The sequence below is a fragment of the Coregonus lavaretus genome (assembly GCF_964263955.1).
Source record: "Coregonus lavaretus genome assembly, chromosome: 2".
Classification (NCBI taxonomy): domain Eukaryota; kingdom Metazoa; phylum Chordata; class Actinopteri; order Salmoniformes; family Salmonidae; genus Coregonus; species Coregonus lavaretus.
The window spans coordinates 84,603,265-84,627,425 of record NC_139989.1 but is presented as its reverse complement, the minus strand read 5'-3'; the positions used below and the strand labels follow the sequence as shown (position 1 = coordinate 84,627,425).

Genomic DNA, 24,161 nt, shown 5'->3' with positions numbered 1-24,161 from the left:
GAACAAGAACAGATATAGCCCCTGGTTCTCCTCAGACTTGACTGCCCTTGACCAGCACAAAAACATCCTGTGGTGTACTGCATTAGCATCGATTAGCCCCTGTGATATGCAACTTTTCAGGGAAGTTAGGAACCAATATACACGAGCAGTTAGGAAAGCAAAGGCTAGCTTTTTCAAACAGAAATTTGCATCCTGTAGCACTAACTCCAAAACGTTTTTGGACACTGTAAAGTCCATGGAGAATAAGAGCACCTCCTCCCAGCTGCCCACTGCACTGAGGCTAGGAAACACTATCACCACCGATAAATCTACAATAATCGAGAATTTCAACAAGCATTTTGCTATGGCTGGCCATGCTTTCCACCTGGCTACCACTACCCCGGCCACCAGCTCTGCACCCTCCGCTGCAACTTGCCCATGCCCCCCCCCCCCCCCCCCCGCTTCTCCTTCACATAAATTCAGACAGCTGATATTCTGTAAGAGCTGCAAAATCTGGACCCCTACAAATCATCTGGGCTAGACAATCTGGACACTTTATTTCTAAAAATAGCCTCTGAAATTGTCGCAACCCCTATTACTAGCCTGTTCAACCTCTCTTTCGTAACGTCTGAGATCCCCAGAGATTGGAAAGCTGCAGCGGTCATCCCCCTCTTCAAAGGGGGTGACACTCTAGATCCAAACTGCTACAGACATATATACATCCTGTCCTGCCTTTCGAACGTTTTTGAAAGCCAAGTTAACAAACAGATCACCGACCATTTCTAATCCCACCGTACCTTCTCCGCTATGCAATACGGTTTCCGAGCTGGTCATGGGTGCACCTCAGCCACGCTCAAGGTCCTAAACGATATTATAACCGCGATCGATAATAGACAGTACTGTGCAGCCGTCTTCATTGACCAGGCCAAGGCTTTCGACTCTGTCAACCACCGCATTCTTATTGGCAGACTAAATAGCCTTGGTTTCTCAAATGACTGCCTCACCTGGTTCACCAACTACTTCTCAGATAGAGTTCAATGTGTCAAATCGGAGGGCCTGTTATCTGGACCTATGGCAGTCTCTATGGGGGTGCCACAGGGTTCAATTCTTGGACCGACTCTTTTCTCTGTGTATATCAATGATGTCGCTCTTACTGCTGGTGACTCTCAGATCCACCTCTAAGCAGAAGACACCATTTTGTATACATCTGGCCCTTCATTGGACACTGTGTTAACAAACCTCCAAGCGAGCTTCAACGCCATACAACACTCCTTCCGTAGCCTCCAACTGCTCTTAAACACTAGTAAAACTAAATGCATGCTCTTCAATCGAACGCTGCTTGCACCCGCCCACCCGACTAGAATCACTACTCTCGGCGGGTCTGACCTAGAGTATGTTGTGGTCCTCTGTAGCTCAGCTGGTAGAGCACGGCGCTTGTAACGCCAAGGTAGTGGGTTCGATCCCCGGGACCACCCATACACAAAAATGTATGCACGCATGACTGTAAGTCGCTTTGGATAAAAGCGTCTGCTAAATGGCATATTATTATTATTATTTATGTGGACAACTACAAATACCTAGGTGTCTGGTTAGACTGTAAACTCTCCTTCCAGACTCACATTAAGAATCTCCAATCTAAAGTTAAATCTAGAATCGGCTTCCTATTTCGCATCAAAGCCTCCTTCACTCATGCTGCCAAACATGCCCTCATAAAACTGACTATCCTACCGATCCTTGACTTTGGCGATGTCATTAACAAAATAGCCTCCAACACTCTACTCAGCAAATTGGATGTAGTCTATCACAGTGCCATCCGTTTTGTCACCAAAGCCCCATATACTACCCACCACTGTGACCTGTACGCTCTTGTTGGCTGGTCCTCACTACATATTCGTTGCCAAACCCACTGGCTCCAGGTCATCTATAAATCACTGCTAGGCAAATCTCTGTCTTATCTTAGCTCATTGGTCACCATAGCAACACCCACCCGTAGTATGCGCTCCAGCAGGTATATCTCACTAGTCATCACCAAAGCCAACACCTCCTTTTGCCGCCATTCCTTCCAGTTTTCTGCTGCAAATGACTGGAACGAACTGCAAAAATCTCTGAAGCTGGAGGCTCTTATCTCCCTCACTAACTTTAAGCATCAGTTGTCAGAGCACCTTACCGATCACTGCACCTGTACACAGCCCATCTGTAATTAGCCCACCCAACTACCTCATCCCCATATTGTTATTTATTTTGCTAATTTGCACACCAGTATCTCTATTTGCACATCATCTCTTGCACATCTATCAATCCAGTGTTAATACTAATTGTAATTATTTTGCACTATGGCCTATTTATTGCCTTACCTCCATAACTTGCTACATTTGCACACACTGTATATATATTTTCTGTTGTATTTTTGACTTTATGTTTTGTTTACCCCATATGTAACTCTGTGTTTGTCACGAATACCGCCGAGGCTGCTCCTCCTCCTTGCTCGGGCAGGCTTCGGCGTTCGTCGTCCCCGGAGTACTAGCTGCCACCGTTTGATGTTTCGATGTTCGTTTGGTCATGTCTAGTTTAGTGCACCTGTTTCGTATTCTGTCCTGATTATGTCACCTATAAGTTTCCCTGTGTTATGTTTTGGAGTTGTGTGTTGTTGTCCGCATGTCGTTTGTCTGTTGGTTTATGTTGTGCTTTAGTGTTTTACGCGTTGCGCGTAGGTTTTCGCCTCCTGTGTTTTGAGGCCATTTATTTTCTGTATTGTGTATTCAGTCAAGTAAAGCTGTTTGACTTATTCGCTGTGTCCTGCACCTGACTTCACCACCACATCCACAAGTACATCGTGACAGTGTTGTTGTTTTATCTTACTGCTTTGCTTTATCTTGGCCAGGTCGCAGTTGTAAATGAGAACTTGTTCTCAACTGGCTTACCTGGTTAAATAAAGGTGAAATAAAAATTTAAATACAAATGAATGGAAGTTAGGCTAGCGAGCAAGCTTTTTAGCCAGGTAGCCTAGGACAACAACAAATAAAAGTGTGTACTGTATGACAGAGTGATATACCATTTTGTTGTGCTGGAATGTTGTTGCTGAAGAAATTGCTATCTCTTCTCTCACTCTGTTTTGGTTCATGCAGGTGACTGTGACCCTCTGGCAGAACGCCCAGAATATGTTCTGGAAGTTAAGATAGGAGACATTGCTCAATTTCTTGGGAAACTAAGCCTGCGGGATAACAGCCAGTCACAAGCAGGAACCAATCCATGTTCTGACCGACCTGTGTACTATGGTGCATTGAGTTGGTTGGAACCTCTCCAGTTAACTGTTAATAAACAATATTAAATTAAACTTAAATTCATTTAAGTTTGACTTCGTGTGTCCCTGTGTTGAATTTCCACGACATCATCAACATGAAAGAAAGGAGGATGTCATTGGTGTTTCTCTACTAGTAGAGTGAGTCAACATGAAAGGGGAGGATGTCATTGGTGTTTCTCTCCTAGTAGAGTGAGTCAACATGAAAGAGGAGGATGTCATTGGTGTTTCTCTCCTAGTAGAGTGAGTCAACATGTTTTCTCTACTGGCACCAACACACACACAGAGAAATCAGACCCATGGACAGCCACATCATATTTAGCTAACGTTGATTGGACTGAATTGTTTTTGGTATCTTTCAGTTGTCACTGTATTAGACTAAGCAGAGGTGATTTAATAATGTTGAAATGTTGAAGTTGAAATGGTGCTGGAATAGTGGAGGCAGCTCCTGTTTTCTTAGTGACTTGCGTTAACTCTCCGTGGTTCTAAATCAATAGTTGTTTAGTGCATATGAACTAACAGTTTATAGAGCAAACAATGCAATTATCACAACACATAGATTGTAGAGGTTTGTCTGTCCCTCGAGGATGATGACGAATCCGGTGAACCACACAATTAAACAAGGATAGAGAGTGAAAAGGATCTGGCTACACTCATACTGTCCCTGACCCAGTGGCGGTTCCTGAAAAAATTCTCAGGGGGGGCAATTTTTCTGATGATTTAGGTGACCTACACACATTTAAAAAAAGATATTTCCAGCAACAACATGAAGACAGGGGCAGCATATAAGTCAATACCAGAAGCATTTATTGACTGATCTCAAAAGTGTTGGCTTACAAAAGCAAAATAAGTTATCACAGTAAAAATAATCAAGGGTGTTCTTTCACATTCTTCAACACTGCATAAACTATATGCATTTCCATAAAACACCTAATCTAATTGTGCCACAAAGTTGACAAGTCCAAGAAAAATACCAGGGTTGGTGGAGCCCTCAGTTTAATCTTTGCCTCGCAAAGCTAACTCAAACACTCCGCAAAACTTCACACACTGGATTAGCCGGCTGATGATGTGGCGGTTCTTGCTAACCTCATCGTTGTGGCGGCGGACAGCTAGCCTGTATCCCTCATCCAGTTGAGTGGCAATGTTCACTCTCCCCAAAGCAGACAATCTCAAACAGCTATCCATGTGGGTCTTTGACAGCTCATGTTTCTTAATCTTTTCTGAAAGATGGTGCATGTCCGTTACACCAGTCGCTGTCCAAGCGGTGCTGTCTGCCGTGCCGCCTTCAGGGTGAAAGAGTAAGCAGGGGTAGCAGAAGACTGCATTAGCTACATCGCAGCCTGCTAGCCAGGTTTTTCGTTCGTACCAATTTTTGGAAAATCCTCAGGTGTAGGACTTTCCCCCTTTAGTAGAAACCTGTTGAATTATTAAATTTGGTCTGGGAGGTCCTAATTGTTTCGTTGCCAATTTATCTTGATTTGTTCGCCGACAAAAAGGAACTTCTTTCAAAGAGACAATCGAGTTGCACTGAACGCTAGCCATCTTGACAGTAGTACGTGAATTGATTGACGCTGCTACCCGCTCTTTTCTTAGTTACGTTCATGGTTATGTTACGTATGACGAAAGCGCGTAAGTGCAAGCCCTCCCGGAACCCATAGAGATTGTATTGAAAGCTCTGATATTTGAAAAAAAAAGATTTTACATGAGAGTCTATGAGAGACTTCTGGGGCGATTTTCAACCTGACTGAAATCGCCCCAAAAGGGGCGGGGCCATTTGAAGCACGACTTTAGCCTGATTGGACATTTAGTGGCAGATCAGACGTCTAGATTAGAACACTGATAACTACTGTTGCCGTAATATAATTGATTAGAAAAAAAATCCCTTCCTTTTCCCGTTTGGCAGTGCGTCGCCCATATCGCCCTAATGAACACACCACCGCTGCCCTGACCATTATGAAAAAAGCAAATTGAACAATAAACTTCGGTGTCTCAACACTGTAACGAACTCCGTCGTTGTTCCCCAAGATCACCTCAGTCCACTCTGCGCGTAACTGGACAATATGCTTGGCGCCAAACCGTACGTGGACGCGGACAGTTCCAGAACGCGGACATGAGCAGAGCAACACAATAAACTAAACCAAGTCTTTAAAGTCGGGTACATTAGTAATATTCATGTTTTATTATGTCAAACAAAAATTATTCGTTTTCTAAAACAATATTTTGAGATCTGGGCCCATATCCAAAAAGCGTCTCAGAGTAGAAAATGTGTCGTATAAGTGCTGAGAATAAAGCCATTTTAGTCCTACTCTTATGGGTATAAATTAAAGCTATGCATGAAGCCTCTTTATTCATAAGTGTCCCCCCTAGTTGGCAGATATTTAGGACACCTCATGAGCTGTCCTAACCAGTTAAGAGGTACCAGCAGGTGTCTTGATAATAGAGACATGCAGCGAGTCAGTGGTTCCTGTGCAACATGTAATTGCTTTGGAGCAGTGGTGACCTGTCATTCAGGGCAGAGCCCCACCTGTTTAGCAGATGCTCTTACCCAGAGCGATTTACAGTAAGTGCATTTATCTTAAGATAGCTAGGTGAGACAACCAGATAATACAGTCAAATATACAGGATACGAACATTCCATTTCAGCTAAACAATGGATATATAGCGTTTTGCAATTAAAAATAATACACATCTAAAATCTATGAATTAAACATCTGAGAACAGTAATATTGAAGGTACCCATAAGCAACCATTTCTGATTAAAAAACTCATGTGAAAAATTGTGGAAATAGCATTTAGGTACCACGTTCATCTGTACAAACAATAGTACGCAAGTATAAACACCATGGGACCACGCAGCCGTCATACCGCTCAGGAAGGAGACGCGTTCTGTCTCCTAGAGATGAACGTACTTTGTTCCGAAAAGTGCAAATCAATCCCAGAACAACAGCAAAGGACCTTGTGAAGATGTTGGAGGAAACAGATACAAAAGTATCTATATCCACAGCAAAACGAGTCCTATATTGACATAACCTGAAAGGCCGCTCAGCAAGGAAGAAGCCACTGCTCCAAAACCTCCATAAAAAAGCCAGACTACGGTTTGCAACTGCACATGGGGACAAAGATCGTACTTTTTGGAGAAACGTCCTCTGGTCTGATTAAACAAAAATAGAACTGTTTGGCCATAATGACCATCATTATGTTTGGAGGAAAAAGGGGATTGCTTGCAAGCCAAAGAACACCATCCCAACCGTGACGCACGGGGGTGGCAGCATCATGCTGTGGGGGTGCTTTGCTGCAGGAGGGACTGGTGCACTTCACAAAATAGATGGCATCATGAGGAAGGAACATGATGTGGATATATTGAAGCAACATCTCAAGACATAAGTCAGGAAGTTAAAGCTTGGTCGCAAATGGGTCTTCCAAATGGACAATGACCCCAAGCATACTTCCAAAGTTGTGGCAAAATGGCTTAAAACAACAATGTCAAGGTATTGGAGTGGCCATCACAAAGCCCTGACCTCAATCCTATAGCAAATTTGTGGGCAGAACTGAAAAAGCGTGTGCGAGCAAGGAGGCCTACATACCTGACTCAGTTACACCAGCTCTGTCAGGAGGAATGGGCCAAAATTCACCCAACTTATTGTAGGAAGCTTGTGGAAGGCTACCCGAAACGTTTGACCCAAGTTAAACAATTTAAAGGCAATGCTACCAAATACTAATTGAGTGTATGTAAACCTCTGTCCCACTGGGAATGTGATGAAAGAAATAAAAGCTGAAATAAATCATTCTCTCTACTATTATTCTGACATTTCACATTCTTAAAATAAAGTGGTGATCCTAACTGACCTAAGACAGGGAATATTGACTACGATTAAATGTCAGGAATTGTGAAAAACAGAGTTTAAATGTATTTGGTTAAGGTGTATGTAAACCTCAGACTTCAACTGTATTCTTAATTCCATTCCTTAACAAAGGCCAAAACTGCTTTCAAAAGTGTTTTCCCCATGATGGCATTAAGAGTTGTTGTCCGTTGACTGCTTGAATAAACGGCCCTACAAAGGCAAAGAGCATCAACTAGAAAACAGTCCAACTGAAGACAAAAAAGGCTTTAAAGTTGTTTTTGCTGTCCAGCCAAATATGTCGTAGGTAGATAAGTGTAAATGCACTGATGTATCATCTTATTATGACCACTGATCTGACCTATGACCCCTTAAATGCTGATACTGCACTCTGCCTTTGTATGACCTTAAACAGCTGTATGGGTCATGCAAAAGCAAAGTGCAGTATCTAAAAAATCTAAATGTGTTTATCCAGTTTACTTGTTGTTTTTAATGGTGTTATGTAGTTGTGTTTTCATGTTTTGAATGTTGTATTGTAGCAACCCTCAAGCTTTTTTTATCCATAAGGTAAGAACTATTTCATCACGGAGAATGTTTATACTTATGTGACTTTGTATTACTATCAATGCTGTCCTTTTCTTTATGTTAGCGAGCGTTTCAATATTTTGTTTGCTGTCTTTCTTACCATTATCTGGGTATTTGCATTTCAATGTGACTTAAACCATAATGTTTCCCCGTGATTGGGCCGTGTTTATTCTGGTGATAACTGGATCACTGGCTGTCTCATGGAGTGTGTGAGGGTGAGTGTGATGGTCGGGATGGCCTGAACTCAGAGCCTGATAGAATACCAAGGAAAACCGTAGTAACTGCAGTAGAACATGGTGGAACAAAGCCAGATGGCAGTAACCTCACTTACTGCTGTTTCCTTGGTTTTTACTGGGATTTTGTAGTTACATCAAATTAGACCCTCCATTTTCTCTGAAACAGAAGATAATTGAACCAGGACACGTTGTCACAAGATATAACAGATACTATGAAGCCTGATTTAGGTCTGAACTCATCTTTGACCAAATGTGTAGCAGCAGTTTGCAATTGTACGGCAGAATAGCTGTGTACATAATCCTAATACCTCTTCACGGACTACATTTGAACACTTGAACAGTGTCGTCTGTTAGGGTGTGAACTGGTATGGTAAGATTACCTAGTGGGGCCAGTAACTGAAAGGTTGCTGGAACAAAATCCTGAGCAGTCAAGGTAAATATCTGTCTGTGCCCTTAAGCAAGGCACTTACACCTGATTTGCTCCAGGGGCGCTGTACTACTGTGGCTGACCCTGTAAAACAACACATTTCACTGCATCTATCCGGTGTCTGTGACAATACATTTAAAAATATTTTATTTATTTATTACAACAGTTAATTTAACAATGCTGGTTATAAATCTTGTTGACATTCATCCAAGGACACCTTGACTTGCATTACACTCTCACTCCAGAAAAATATTCTCATGAAATCATATAACTCATTGCTAGAGAAAAGGATTCCTGTGAACGTGGCCTGCTACAAGCAGGAAACCAGTTATGGATGTGTGATCTATCTTGGCATCTTTTTGGGGTAACCACATTGGAACATTCCAACATTCATCTTTAAGGACATGAACTGGCAGAACAGGTTTCAGCAAAGTATGGAGTCATTGTTTTCAGGAAGGTGTCTCCATGGCGATAGGAGGGACAGGAGGCAGACTAAGGGCAAGGGAAGCCACCTGAACTACTGCCCTACAAAGGCAAAGAGCAGTCCACGCAAACAGTGACTCTGAGAAAAATGACTTTAAAGTTTGTTTGTTTTTCCAATCATATCAACCATGACCACTGATCTGACCTATGACCCCTTAAATGCTGATACTGCACTCAGCCTTTGTATGACCTTAAACAGCTATATGGGTAATGCACAAGCAAAGTGCAGTATGTAGAAATCTAAATGTGTTTATCCAGCTTTCTTGTTGTTTTTCTGTTTGATGGAAACAGTTTGAGAGTTGTAACTATATTCCAACTGTATTTAATGCTGTTATGTAGTCGTGTTTTCATGTTTTCAATGTTGTATTGGAGTAGGCCTAACCCTCACCAATATTTCTGTTGATGGAGAGAGACACCAGACAAGACACAGAGACAGCAACAGAAGAATAGGATATGATGGAGAGAGACACCAGACAAGACACAGAGACAGCAACAGAATAATATGATATGATGGAGAGAGACACCAGACAAGACACAGAGACAGCAACAGAAGAATAGGATATGATGGAGAGAGACACCAGACAAGACACAGAGACAGCAACAGAAGAATAGGATATGATGGAGAGAGACACCAGACAAGACACAGAGACAGCAACAGAAGAATAGGATATGATGGAGAGAGACACCAGACAAGACACAGAGACAGCAACAGAAGAATAGGATATGATGGAGAGAGACACCAGACAAGACACAGAGACAGCAATAGAAGAATAGGATATGATGGAGAGAGACACCAGACAAGACACAGAGACAGCAACAGAAGAATAGGAAATGATGGAGAGAGACACCAGACAAGACACAGAGACAGCAACAGAATAATAGGATATGATGGAGAGAGACACCAGACAAGACACAGAGACAGCAACAGAAGGACAGGATATGATGGAGAGAGACACCAGACAAGACATAGAGACAGCAACAGAAGAATAGGATATGATGGAGAGAGACACCAGACAAGACATAGAGACAGCAACAGAAGAATAGGATATGATGGAGAGAGACACCAGACAAGACACAGAGACAGCAACAGAAGAATATGATATGATGGAGAGAGACACCAGACAAGACACAGAGACAACAACAGAAGAATAGGATATGATGGAGAGAGACACCAGACAAGACACAGAGACAGCAACAGAATATGATATGATGGAGAGAGACACCAGACAAGACACAGAGACAGCAACAGAAGAATAGGATATGATGGAGAGAGACAGCAGACAAGACACAGAGACAGCAACATAAGAATAGGATATGATGGAGAGAGACACCAGACAAGACACAGAGACAGCAACAGAATAATAGGATATGATGGAGAGATACACCAGACAAGACACAGAGACAGCAACAGAAGAATAGGATATGATGGAGAGAGACACCAGACAAGACACAGAGACAGCAACAGAAGAATAGGATATGATGGAGTCATTTAGCAGACGCTCTTATCCAGAGCGACTTACCGTTAGTAAATGCATACATGTTTTTTTATTTTTCATACTGGCCCCCTGTGGGAAACAAACCCACATCCCTGCCGGCCAAAACCTCCCCTACCTTGGACGACGCTGGACCAATTGTGCGCAGCCCATGGGTCTCCCGGTTGCGAACCAGGATCTCTAATGGCACAGCTAGAACTGCGATGCAGTGCCTTAAACCACTGCGCCACTCGATGGAGAGAGACACCAGACAAGATGAAAGACATCAATAGACGACACAGAGAAAGTGATGGAGAGAGACAGAGGAGGGGAGAACACACAGTAGACTATCACTAAAAGCTGATATAGGGATTCTAATTACTGCACTGTGTGTGTGTGTGTGAGAGAGAGAGAGAGAGAGAGAGAGAGAGAGAGAGAGAGAGAGAGAGAGAGAGAGAGAGAGAGAGAGAGAGAGAGAGAGAGAGAGAGAGAGAGAGAGAGAGAGAGAGTGTTTAGGTACTGTGGGATTATTTAATCAGTTTGGCTCATTGGACAGGTCAGAGTCTATATTTGAAGTTCTTGAGTGGTTGTTGGCAATACAGTAGTGATGTAGTCATGGATTTAGCTGTTGAAATTCCTTCCCGGACCCTCCTACTGGCTGTGGGCTAAGCCACCGATGTCTTCAAATCCTAGGGTAGAGAGGAGCTGCTACCCCTGGGGAGAGAGGAGCTGTTACCCCTGGGGAGAGAGGAGCTGCTACCCCTGGGGAGAGAGGAGCTGTTACCCCTGGGGAGAGAGGAGCTGATACCCCTGGGGAGAGAGGAGCTGCTACCCCTGGAGAGAGAGGAGCTGCTACCCCTGGGGAGAGAGGAGCTGTTACCCCTGGGGAGAGAGGAGCTGATACCCCTGGGGAGAGAGGAGCTGCTACCCCTGGGGAGAGAGGAGCTGCTACCACTGGGGAGAGAGGAGCTGATACCCCTGGGGAGAGAGGAGCTGCTACCCCTGGAGAGAGAGGAGCTGTTACCCCTGGGGAGAGAGGAGCTGCTACTCCTGGAGAGAGAGGAGTTGCTACCACTGGGGAGAGAGGAGCTGCTACCCCTGGGGAGAGAGGAGCTGATACCCCTGGGGAGAGAGGAGCTGCTACCCCTGGGGAGAGAGGAGCTGCTACCACTGGGGAGAGAGGAGCTGTTACCCCTGGGGAGAGAGGAGCTGCTACCCCTGGAGAGAGAGGAGCTGTTACCCCTGGGGAGAGAGGAGCTGCTACCCCTGGGGAGAGAGGAGCTGCTACCACTGGGGAGAGAGGAGCTGTTACCCCTGGGGAGAGAGGAGCTGCTACCCCTGGAGAGAGAGGAGCTGTTACCCCTGGGGAGAGAGGAGCTGCTACTCCTGGGGAGAGAGGAGCTGCTACCCCTGAGGAGAGAGGAGCTGTTACCCCTGGGGAGAGAGGAGCTGCTACCCCTGGGGAGAGAGGAGCTGTTACGAAGAGAGACTGCAACCCTGCTCGGGAAGAGCTTAACGATTGGTGATTGTTGGGGCACGTTTGGCAGGAGCTTCAGTGATGAAGACTGCTGAACTTGCTGATGTTTCACAATATGCCATCGCCGTCTCAGTCACCAGGTCTCAACCCAATTGAAGACAACCATCAACAAAACACTAAATTATGGAATTTCTTGTGGAAGAATGATGTCACTTCCCTCCAATAGAGTTCCAGACACTTTTTTTTTTGTCTTTTTCTTTACTTTTTTTCTTACCTTGACAATAAACATTTTAATGAACCACAAACACTTGATGTTTAGGGATGGCACACACATAGGGAGACAGTTTGCGTTCCTTCTCACATATGCACCTAGGAAGATGCAGTGTTTCTCAACCTGTCATTTTACATAATGTTGCAAGACACATACCATCAAATGAATCCATAGACTTTTGTCCATATTTACAGAAGGCTGTCATTTCACAAATTGTTCCTATATTGAAAGGACATAGGGAAAATAAAGGCAAACATTTCAATACAAAATAATAAAAACAATCACAGCATTACTCAGTCTTAATGTATTTTAACCATATTAACCAGTTTAATCAAATTGTTTTCATTTGGAACACTAAATCAGAACTACATTTGGAGTTCCAGACACTTGTAGAATGTATGCCAAGGCACATTGTAAGAGCTATAAAGAGACAGGGAGTGGGAGAGAGAACAGGTAGAACCTGATATGGAAATGAGCAGAACAAACTAAAGGAACTTTCCACCACCGAATGATCATTCCAGACTCTACTTCTATTGAGAGACATATAAAAGGTAAGACGACGATTGTTATGTGTATTAATATAGTTGATGATATTGTTATGTGTATTAATATAGTTTATGATATTCTTATGTGTATTAATATAGTTGATGATATTGTTATGTGTATTCATATAGTTGATGATATGTTTTGTGGACAGTGTTATAATAGGCCTACTCTCCTTAAAATGTTTTGGATATAAATTAGATGCGTGGGGTGAATTCGTTCTGTTTCCATCTGTGTGCCCCAGGGTGATCGCTCCTACACTATCTAGAATCTAAAAGGGTTCTTTGGCTGTCCCCATAGGAGAACCCTTTGTAGAACCATTTTTGGTACTAGGTAGCACCCTTTCCACAGAGGGTTCTACATGGAAGCCAGAAGGGTTTTACCTGGAACCCAAAAGCGTTCTCCTGTGGGGACAGCCAGAGGACCCTTTTGGAACTCTTTTTTCTAAGAGTGTACTGTATCATAGGTCTATAGACTTGTCTTCTCAAAACAGGCTTAAAACACAACAAGCAACAACATTTTCTCTTTCTAATCTACTGTTAACTCTTTTCACTCAGGAAGGTATTTCGTGAGAAAGAGAGACAAATAAATACTGTGGAAAGACTAACAACAACTTACACTTCCTCAAAACAGGTTGTGTGTGTTCATTAGTGCCCACCGTAGCAAAACGTTTGGCAACAGAAACCGTTTAGGTCACCTTGTACAGCGTTTGGAGTAAACTGTTTATGCAACATTTTAAAACTGTTGGCTGCGGTGTAAACTAATGAATACGACCCATGTAGTAGCCTACAACTCGGCTGTTGATGTCTGCCTCATGCTGAAACCTGAACGTAGCCTGAGGGGTGTACTATGACGCAAGCTAGATATACTGGTTAAAACCGATTTGTAGGTGATCAAACCTGCTACTGATAACCTATGTGAACTGATCTGAACATGTTTAGGCTGGTCATCTAGGATATGTAGGCTATAGCTGAGGTATAGACCTCCATCTGCATATCACTAACAAACTGCTATTATACATTATAACCTAGCCTACTTTACATAATATAAATCTCTTACTTGTTGCAAAAAACCTTTCTGTACGGATCTGATCCCCCTCAGATCAATCATGTCCATTTTAGCCCTTCAGTCTACATTCTCAGATACGTTTAGAAAATAACAGATTGAAAGAAATAGTCTACTTTTAATAAATACACATTAGCCTGAGAGAGTGGAAGGGCTGAGAGGAATATGGCCTTGTGTTGCTGCACTGTCTATAACTACCTAAACAAACAGTAACAGGGAGATGAGGTGAACGATATCAGTCACGACTACATGTTGTTACAGGCTTTGGTATTTCCATTTATATTTTGAGGTTGGACGTTAGCACGTTGGCCGCACCTCTTGGCGCCACCTCAATAGACAGTATGCTTATGCCTGTGCTGGCTTGTCATCTCTTTAGTGAGAAGGGTTCCATCTGTTATGTGATATTGAAGAGCAGCTGGCCCAGTGTTCTGCTTGTCATCTCTTTAGTCAGAAGGGTTCCATCTGTTATGTGATATTGAAGAGCAGCTGGTCCAGTGTTCTGGTTGGCCTTAGAGATGTTAGAAGACTGGCACCTCTTTGTAGCTCTGCTTCTTTAAGTTGATGAACAAAATCTTTCTGTCTTGTATCTCCCAGGGTTTGGTCTGGTTTGGTTTGGTCTGGTTTGGTCTGGTTTGGTTTGGTTTGGTCTGGTTTGGTCTGGTCTGGTTTGGTCTGGTTTGGTCTGGTCTGGTCTGGTCTGGTTTGGTGTGGTCTGGTCTGGTTTGGTCTGGTTTGCTCCAAATGTTTTTTTACTCCATATTGTAAGTTGGAGTGTTTTTATTTCAGATGTCCTCGTCTGGAGCCACTTCAATGGGCACTCATGGTGGGAGTCTTTTAGGTACCACTTTCTTGTTGCTAGTCAACATTCAGTGGACACTAGGGATTGGACGATTAATACCGGAGCTACGATGTGCCGTTGCAGTTTTCAAAGCACAACTGATTTGACACAACGTATCAATGCTTGTATCAAAGTAACAATACTACGTGATGATGACGGTCGAAGCTTCGGACATCACACTACCATCTGACAGGTGTCAGAAGAGCACTGACCTCTGCTGGAAGCTTTGTGTTTTATCTATACTGAACAAAAATACACTGCTCAAAAAAATTAAGGGAACACTTAAACAACACAATGTAACTCCAAGTCAATCACACTTCTGTGAAATCAAACTGTCCACTTAGGAAGCAACACTGATTGACAATACATTTCACATGCTGTTGTGCAAATGGAATAGACAACAGGTGGAAATTATAGGCAATTAGCAAGACACCCCCAATAAAGGACTGGTTTTGCAGGTGGCGATCACAGACCACTTCTCAGTTCCTATGCTTCCTGGCTGATGTTTTGGTCACTTTTGAATGGTGGCGGTGCTTTCACTCTAGTGGTAGCATGAGACGGAGTCTACAACCCACACAAGTGGCTCAGGTAGTGCAGCTCATCCAGGATGGCACATCAATGCGAGCTGTGGCAAGAAGGTTTGCTGTGTCTGTCAGCGTAGTGTCCAGAGCATGGAGGCGCTACCAGGAGACAGGCCAGTACATCAGGAGACGTGGAGGAGCCGTAGGAGGGCAACAACCCAGCAGCAGGACTGCTTCCTCTGCCTTTGTGCAAGGAGGAGCAGGAGGAGCACTGCCAGAGCCCTGCAAAATGACCTCTAGCAGGAGGTGTCTGCTCAAACGGTCAGAAACAGACTCCATGAGGGTGGTATGAGGGCCCGACGTCCACAGGTGGGGGTTGTGCTTACAGCCCAACACCGTGCAGGACGTTTGGCATTTGCCAGAGAACACCAAGATTGGCAAATTCGCCACTGGCGCCCTGTGCTCTTCACAGATGAAAGCAGGTTCACACTGAGCACATGTGACAGACGTGACAGAGTCTGGAGACGCTGTGGAGAACGTTCTGCTGCCTGCAACATCCTCCAGCATGACCGGTTTGGCGGTGGGTCAGTCATGGTGTGGGGTGGCATTTCTTTGGGGGGCCGCACAGCCCTCCATGTGCTCGCCGGAGGTAGCCTGACTGCCATTAGGTACCGAGATGAGATCCTCAGACCCCTTGTGAGACCATATGCTGGTGCGGTTGGCCCTGGGTTCCTCCTAATGCAAGACAATGCTAGACCTCATGTGGCTGGAGTGTGTCAGCAGTTCCTGCAAGAGGAAGGCATTGATGCTATGGACTGGCCCGCCCGTTCCCCAGACCTGAATCCAATTGAGCACATCTGGGACATCATGTCTCGCTCCATCCACCAACGCCACGTTGCACCACAGACTGTCCAGGAGTTGGCGGATGCTTTAGTCCAGGTCTGGGAGGAGATCCCTCAGGAGACCATCCGCCACCTCATCAGGAGCATGCCCAGGCGTTGTAGGGAGGTCATACAGGCACGTGGAGGCCACACACACTACTGAGCCTCATTTTGACTTGTTTTAAGGACATTACATCAAAGTTGGATCAGCCTGTAGTGTGGTTTTCCACTTTAATTTGAAACCAAATCCAGATCTCCATGGGTTGATAAATTTGATTTCCATTGATATTTTTTGTGTGATTTTGTTGTCAGCACATTCAACTATGTAAAGAAAACAGTTTTTAATAAGATTATTTAATTCTTTCAGATCTAGGATGTTCCATACACAAAAAAATAATATTTCTCTCCGATTTTGTGCACAAATTTGTTAACATCCCTGTTAGTGAGCATTTATCCGTTGCCAAGATAATCCATCCACCAGACAGGGGTGGAATATCAAGAAGCTGATTAAACAGCATGATAATTACACAGGTACACCTTGTGCTGGGGACAATAAAAGGCCACTCGAAAATGTGCAGTTTTGTCACAAAACACAATGCCACAGATGTCTCAGGTTTTGAGGGAGCGTGCCATTGGCATGCTGACTGCAGGAATGTCCACCAGAGCTGTTGCCAGAGAATTACATTGGTGTCAGAAGTGGAATGGCGGCTGTGAGGTCATCAGACTGGTAGTACAGTGGATATACAGATATACAGTACAGTGGGAATACAGTTGGTATACAGATATACAGTACAGTGGGAATACAGTTGATATACAGATATACAGTACAGTGGGAATACAGTTGATATACAGATATACAGTACAGTGGGAATACAGTTGATATACAGATATACAGTACAGTGGGTATACAGTTGATATACAGATATACAGTACAGTGGGTATACAGTTGATATACAGATATACAGTACAGTGGGAATACAGTTGATATACAGATATACAGTACAGTGGGAATACAGTTGATATACAGATATACAGTACAGTGGGAATACAGTTGGTATACAGATATACAGTACAGTGGGAATACAGTTGATATACAGATATACAGTACAGTGGGAATACAGTTGATATACAGTAAAGTGGGATTACAGTTGGTATACAGTGGATGTCCACATGTACAGTACCAGTATAAATATATCTAAGAGAGATGAACAGAGTGCTAATGCAGTATAGTTCAGTTATTTAGTGTACAGTTCAGAGATGGCTTGATGTGGTGTGCAGCATATAGTGTATAGTCCTTTAGTCTCTATGGGCCAGATGGTAGTGTACAGTTCAGAGATGGCTTGATGTGGTGTGCAGCATAGAGTGTATAGTCCTTTAGTCTCTATGGGCCAGATGGCCAGTTGGTGAGGGCTACAGCAATGGGAAATAAACTGTTCAGATGGGGGTCTATAACATCACATAGGTTTACAGCAGCTGACAGTTGCAACGTTATTGCTAATAACTCAAACTACCTTATTTAGATAAAGACATAATCTCTCTACAGATGTAGGATCTTAATTTGATCACCCAGTTGCAGGAGAACTGAAACTTGTAGTGTATTTGAGTGTATTTAAGCTTTAAAAAAGGTTTCTGAAGATGATCAATTCCACTTTTCTATATATATATTTTTTCATTAATTATAATCCACATAATAATTCAAATGTCCTGTTGCTGCAGGATTATTTTCCTGCTGTAGCAAACTGGCTAAAATTAAGATCCTACATCTGTAGCAATACACCTCTCTTTGATGTACATGGCTATATCAGGATTGACTTTTGACCATTTGACATCTTTTATTTACTGTTGTTTAGGCTGGTTGAATGAGTGGCCTATAAAAGCTACTTCATCTGCAAGAGAACAGGCGGCTGCACCAGCGACTGTAAGAAGTTATGTGATTTCCTCATATGAACGTGAAAGTAAGTGTGTAGCCTACGCAGTTACACAATGGCTGTTGAAACTGTGGCACGTATTTCTCTGTAACATTAGAAGTCGGATAAATGTGTTGATATGTAGGAAAGACGGGCAGACTCTCGTAGGTCTAGGCTAAACTACAAACTATTATAAGGTTAGGTCGACATCAGACATTCAATAGTCAGAGTAGTTTTGAGCTATGATCACATATCATGCTGACAAACCTGATGGTCTCTGTTGGAAATGGTGTGTAAAATACCATGCCTAGGCTACAAGCTCTGTCCTGCTACTGTTAGGTCTATAACGTTATGGGAACTGATCTGAACAGGTTTAGGCTGGTCATCTAGGATATGTAGGCTATAGCTGAGGTATAGACCTCCATCTGTATCAGGACTAGGCTCCTGCTACTGTTACTGTTATAACGTTATGGGAACTGATCTGAACAGGTTTAGGCTGGTCATCTAGGCTATAGCTGAGGTCAGTGGTGATTTTAGCATGTCAATCTTGGTGGGGCAAAACATAAATAAAGGGGGATGCATGGCAGCAAAGCCACTCCACAACACAACACTAAACAATACATTCATTGCACTATAACGGTGACAAACGGTGCCCACAAACTGTTAGGGCCTACATAAAGCAGAGTCCCATCAGCAGAGTCCCAACAGCAGAGTCCCAACAGCAGAGTCCCAACAGCAGAGTCCCAACAGCAGAGTCCCAACAGCAGAGTCCCAACAGCAGAGTCCCAACAGCAGAGTCCAAACAGCAGAGTCCCAACATTAGAGTCCCGACAGCAGAGTCCCATCAGCAGAGTCCCAACAGCAGAGTCCCGACAGCAGAGTCCCAACAGCAGAGTCCCAACCGCAGAGTCCCAACAGCAGAGTCCCAACAGCAGAGTCCAAACAGCAGAGTCCCAACAGCAGAGTCCCAACAGCTGTCCTATCATTTCTCTTCATTATTTCTCTTCATATGACAAGGATTAAAAAGGATTTGCCTGTAGATTGTCAACTTGATTCGTGATGATGACTGCTGGCTAAGATTTTGAAAGTATGATGTTGACATGATCAGTCCAATCAAAGCTACTGTAGATATAATGTGATTTGATGTCATTTTATCTGTGGCCAATGACCTTCTTGGATGGGCACTTCTAATGTAACTCTATGGCAGTATTCAAGGGGCTTGAATTTTCTAGCTCTACCCTTAGACTTGGCAGTGACGTATTGTCCCGATGAGTGACAGAACACTGAGCCAATCACGGCGCATCGCTCCGTATTGTCTTCTGGCTTGACCCACCACCACAGAAAGCACTGAGCTAGGCTGAAACACCTGCATTTTGGAGCTGCCTTACTCAAGAAAACAAAAAATAGACCATGTTTTTTTGCGGCTTTATTAACTCAATTATACACTGCTCCAAAAAATAAAGGGAACACTTAAACAACACAATGTAACTCCAAGTCAATCACACTTCTGTGAAATCAAACTGTCCACTTACGAAGCAACACTGATTGACAATAAATTGCACATGCTGTTGTGCAAATGGAATAGACAACAGGTGGAAATTATAGGCAATTAGCAAGACACCCCCAATAAAGGACTGGTTTTGCAGGTGGCGACCACAAACCACTTCTCAGTTCCTATGCTTCCTGGCTGATATTTTGGTCACTTTTGAATGCTGGCGGTGCTTTCACTCTAGTGGTAGCATGAGACGGAGTCTACAACCCACACAAGTGGCTCAGGTAGTGCAGCTCATCCAGGATGGCACATCAATGCGAGCTGTGGCAAGAAGGTTTGCTGTGTCTGTCAGCGTAGTGTCCAGAGCATGGAGGAGCTACCAGGAGACAGGCCAGTACATCAGGAGACGTGGAGGAGGCCGTAGGAGGGCAACAACCCAGCAGCAGGACTGCTACCTCCGCCTTTGTGCAAGGAGGAGCAGGAGGAGCATTGCCAGAGCGCTGCAAAATGACCTCCAGCAGGTCACAAATGTGCATGTGTCTGCTCAAACGGTCAGAAACAGACTCCATGAGGGTGGTATGAGGGCCCGACGTCCCCAGGTGGGGGTTGTGCTTACAGCCCAACACCATGCAGGACGTTTGGCATTTGCCAGAGAACACCAAGATTGGCAAATTCGCCACTGGCGCCCTGTGCTCTTCACAGATGAAAGCAGGTTCACACTGAGCACATGTGACAGACGTGACAGAGTCTGGAGACGCCGTGGAGAACGTTCTGCTGCCTGCAACATCCTCCAGCATGACCGGTTTGGCGGTGGGTCAGTCATGGTGTGGGGTGGCATTTCTTTGGTGGGCCGCACAGCCCTACATGTGCTCGCCAGAGGTAGCCTGACTGCCATTAGGTACCGAGATGAGATCCTTAGACCCCTTGTGAGACCATATGCTGGTGCGGTTGGCCCTGGGTTCCTCCTAATGCAAGACAATGCTAGACCTGATGTGGCTGGAGTGTGTCAGCAGTTCCTGCAAGAGGAAGGCATTGATGCTATGGACTGGCCCGCCCGTTCCCCAGACCTGAATCCAATTGAGCACATCTGGGACATCATGTCTCGCTCCATCCACCAACGCCACGTTGCACCACAGACTGTCCAGGAGTTGGCGCATGCTTTAGTCCAGGTCTGGGAGGAGATCCCTCAGGAGACCATCCGCCACCTCATCAGGAGCATGCCCAGGCGTTGTAGGGAGGTCATACAGGCATGTGGAGGCCACACACACTACTGATCCTCATTTAGACTTGTTTTAAGGACATTACATCAAAGTTGGATCAGCCTGTAGTGTGGTTTTCCACTTTAATTTTGAGGGTGACTCCAAATCCAGACCTCCATGGGTTGATTAATTTGATTTCCATTGATAATTTTTGTGTGATTTTGTTGTCAGCACATTCAACTATGTAAATAAAAAAGTATTTAATAAGATTATTTCATTCATTCAGATATAGCATGTCTTATTTTAGTGTTCCCTTTATTTTTTTGAGCAGTGTATATATATTAGTTTTAATTTTTTTGCAAACTGATATGTGACACGTATTAATGCCAAAATAACATGCAAAACAGGAAAGGCCACCTGCCCTGAATGACGGGTCACCACTGGCTGAGGTATAGACCTTGATCTGCTTTACACAAAAAATTACTGTTATACATTATAACCTAGCCTACTTTAAATAATAAAACATCTCTTAATTGTTGCAAAAAACCTTTCTGTATAGATCACTGATCCCCCCCAGATCAATCAAGCCCGTTTTAGCCCTTCTGTCTACATTCTCAGATACGTTTAGAAAAGAACAGATTTAAAGATAATAATTGGCTGACTTTTAATGAATACAAATAAGTGTGAGACATGGCCTTGTGTTGCTGCACTGTCTATAACTACCTTAACAAACAGTGACTTATTATTATTATTGACAGTTAACATGGAGAAGAGATGTCACAACCAGATGTTCATTTGATTGCATTAAATAGCCTGACTGTTTCAATATGTCTGTTAGTAAATGTTTTGTAAGAGATAATTAATAAATGATAACAATTCACATTCAAGAATTACTGTGTTAACTACAACCAACATGTTGGATCTCTGTTTAGGGGTCAGTGGTCTAAAATGAGTCTCTCTGGGGAACATGACACCAAAGCTAAGAGGTGAGATGACAATTTTGTTTAAGAATTATTAAGAGTTTATTTCCTAAATGCTATTTCCACAATAATCAGAAATGGTTGCTTATGGGTACCTTCAATATTACTGTTCTCAGATGTTTAATTAATAGATTTTAGATGTAGATAATTATTATTATTTTTATTGCAAAACGCTATATATCCATTGTTTAGCTGAAATTGAATGTTCGTATCCTGTATATTTGACTGTATTATCTGGTTGTCTCACCTAGCTATCTTAAGATGAATGCACTTACTGTAAATCGCTCTGGGTAAGAGCATCTGCTAAACAGGTGGGGCTCTGCCCTGAATGACAGGTCGCCACTGTTCCAAAGCAATTACATGTTGCACAGGAACCACTGACTCGCTGCATGTTTCTATTATCAAGACACCTGCTGGTACCTCTTAACTGGTTAGGACAGCTCAGGAGGTGTCCTAAATATCTGCCAACTAGGTGGGACGCTTATGAATAAAGAGGCTTCATGCATAGCTTTAATTTATACCCATAAGAGTAGGACTAAAACGGCTTTATTCTCAGCACTTATACGACACATTTTCTAATCTGAGACGCTTTTTGGATACGTGCCCAGATCTCAAAGTCTTGTTTTAAAAAACGAATAATTTTTGTTTGACATAATAAAAAAGAATATTACTACTGTACTCGACTTTAAAGACTGCTTTTAGTTTATTGTGTTGCTCTGCTAATGTCCGCGTTCTGAAACTTTCTGCGTCCACGTACGGTTTGGCGCCAAGCATATTGTCCAGTTACGCGCAGAGTGGTCTGAGGTGATGTTGGGAAACAACGACGGAGTTTGTTACAGTATTGAGACACCGAAGTTTATTGTTCGATTTGCTTTTTTGCGTAATGGTCAGTGACAGTATGAGTGTAGCCAGATCCTTTTCACTCGCTCTTCTTGTTTAATTGTGTGGTTCACCGGATTCGTCATCATCCTCGAGGGACAGATGAACGACCTGCTAGCTAGCCAAGCTAGTCGGTACAGCTAGCTAAGCTAGCTACTCTACCAGCAGCATCCTAGTTATCCTAGCTACCACTACATCATCACCGGCTGCCTGCATTTCTTGTGGACCGATGGAGCTCCCTGGTTGTTTCTTCCACCTGTTAAATACCGTGGAGGGCTTCTCCCTCTCTCGTTGACGGATGCTGGCTACCTACCATCCCTCTGTCCGGTTCTCCTCTCTTCACTAGATGGACGGTAACTTTAGTGTTTAACCCCTCTGTGTCCAAGGACTGAACTTCTGAATATTATTTTTGGGGCGCCTCAAGTGACATTTTTTACAACATTTATTTCTGATAAAATTAGTTCATTGCATCCGCCATGGAGCCCAGTTTCATAATATTACCTTCTGTCCCTGGTTATGAAGTAATCGCGAAAAAACAGGCTTTATTTTAGGGTATTTTTCACCCTACCAGCTCCTATTAGTTCTATTGAGCTCCGTGACACCGACTCGCCATCAGAACGTTCTATTCCCAGCCCATTGTTCTGCGTCACAATGCCAGCTTCACTATTGTTATCAATGAGACCTGCCTGCGTTAACCCTGTAGGTTTACCTCAGGTAACTTATTATTAACAAGGTTACGGCTACTTGGTGAGCGTTAACCCTGTAAGTTTACCTCAGGTAACTGATTATTAACAAGGTTACGGCTACTTGGTGAGCGTTAACCCTGTAAGTTTACCTCAGGTAACTTATTATTAACAAGGTTACGGCTACTTGGTGAGCGCGCACACTGTTCACCTGAGTACATGTTGTGGTCACCAATAGTGAGGTGAGACAGTTTAAGAAGTGATGGCTGGCAGATAGCCATCAAACATTAAACATTTTCTGGTCATGGTTAACCATGTTGATCTAATACACTTTATTTCTCAGCTGCCTCACCAACGTCTGTATGTGAATTAATAACTTTTAATTGCTAAATATTTCCAATAGATGGCAGCATAAGACCACGAAGCATCAGTTATAGGCTACAAGCAGCAATATGATTGACATGAAATAGCATGCAACCAAATACTATATGTCCCATGATTTTCTAAAATGGTCACTCATTACTTTAGCTAGCTATATATCTCGTATTAGGCCTGTGATGCTTTTGGAAGAGCAATTAAATAGTGACTATAGCAGGTGTTGAACCCCTGGTAAATAATCACTAGTCAGATGCTCCAACCTCAACCCTAGTATACATGCATTTTTAAATATCTAATATTGCGATTAAACAACCTCGGAATAGATAAGACAAGAGTGCGTCTTCCAGCCCACCAATAAATTATGAATTATAATAAATTAGATTGTGCAACCCTCCTGGTTAGCAAATGTACCTCAACATGCCCCTCGCTTGTGCTAGAAGGCAGAGTGCTCGCTGCTGGTTGATGAATCTGACAATGAATGTACTAGGAAAATATGTTTTTCTCGACCAGAGGTGACTAAATTAATGTTCAGGCTTATTGATAATCGTTATAGTAATGAAGTATAAATTCAAAACATGAGCATAAAAACAGGTAATAATAAACATGAATCATCGTTATATTATTTCACAGTAATGTGTTAAATGCTTTTTCAGTCGTTCCTCTTGCGTTAGCAGTGTGGAAAGGGACAGTAAAAAGCGTGTGCAGGAGTTTTCCTGTAAGGGGGAGTG

The 24,161-nt window shown here is 43.4% G+C and overlaps 1 protein-coding gene and 1 long non-coding RNA gene across 2 annotated transcripts in view; both read left to right on the top strand.

Moving 5' to 3' along the window:
- The window catches only part of LOC311142441, a 1,015,744-nt gene that overhangs the window by 641,350 nt on the left and 350,233 nt on the right, over positions 1-24,161 (top strand). The window lies entirely within an intron of this gene.
- The window catches only part of LOC311099415 (NACHT, LRR and PYD domains-containing protein 3-like), a 29,988-nt gene continuing 18,345 nt past the window's right edge, over positions 12,519-24,161 (top strand). Inside the window, exons 1-3 of the mRNA XM_084140108.1 lie at positions 12,519-12,618; positions 17,766-17,870; positions 21,446-21,499. Coding sequence (XP_083996234.1) covers positions 21,462-21,499 — 38 coding nt within the window. The 5' untranslated portion in view covers positions 12,519-12,618; positions 17,766-17,870; positions 21,446-21,461. The remainder of the gene's footprint in view (positions 12,619-17,765; positions 17,871-21,445; positions 21,500-24,161) is intronic.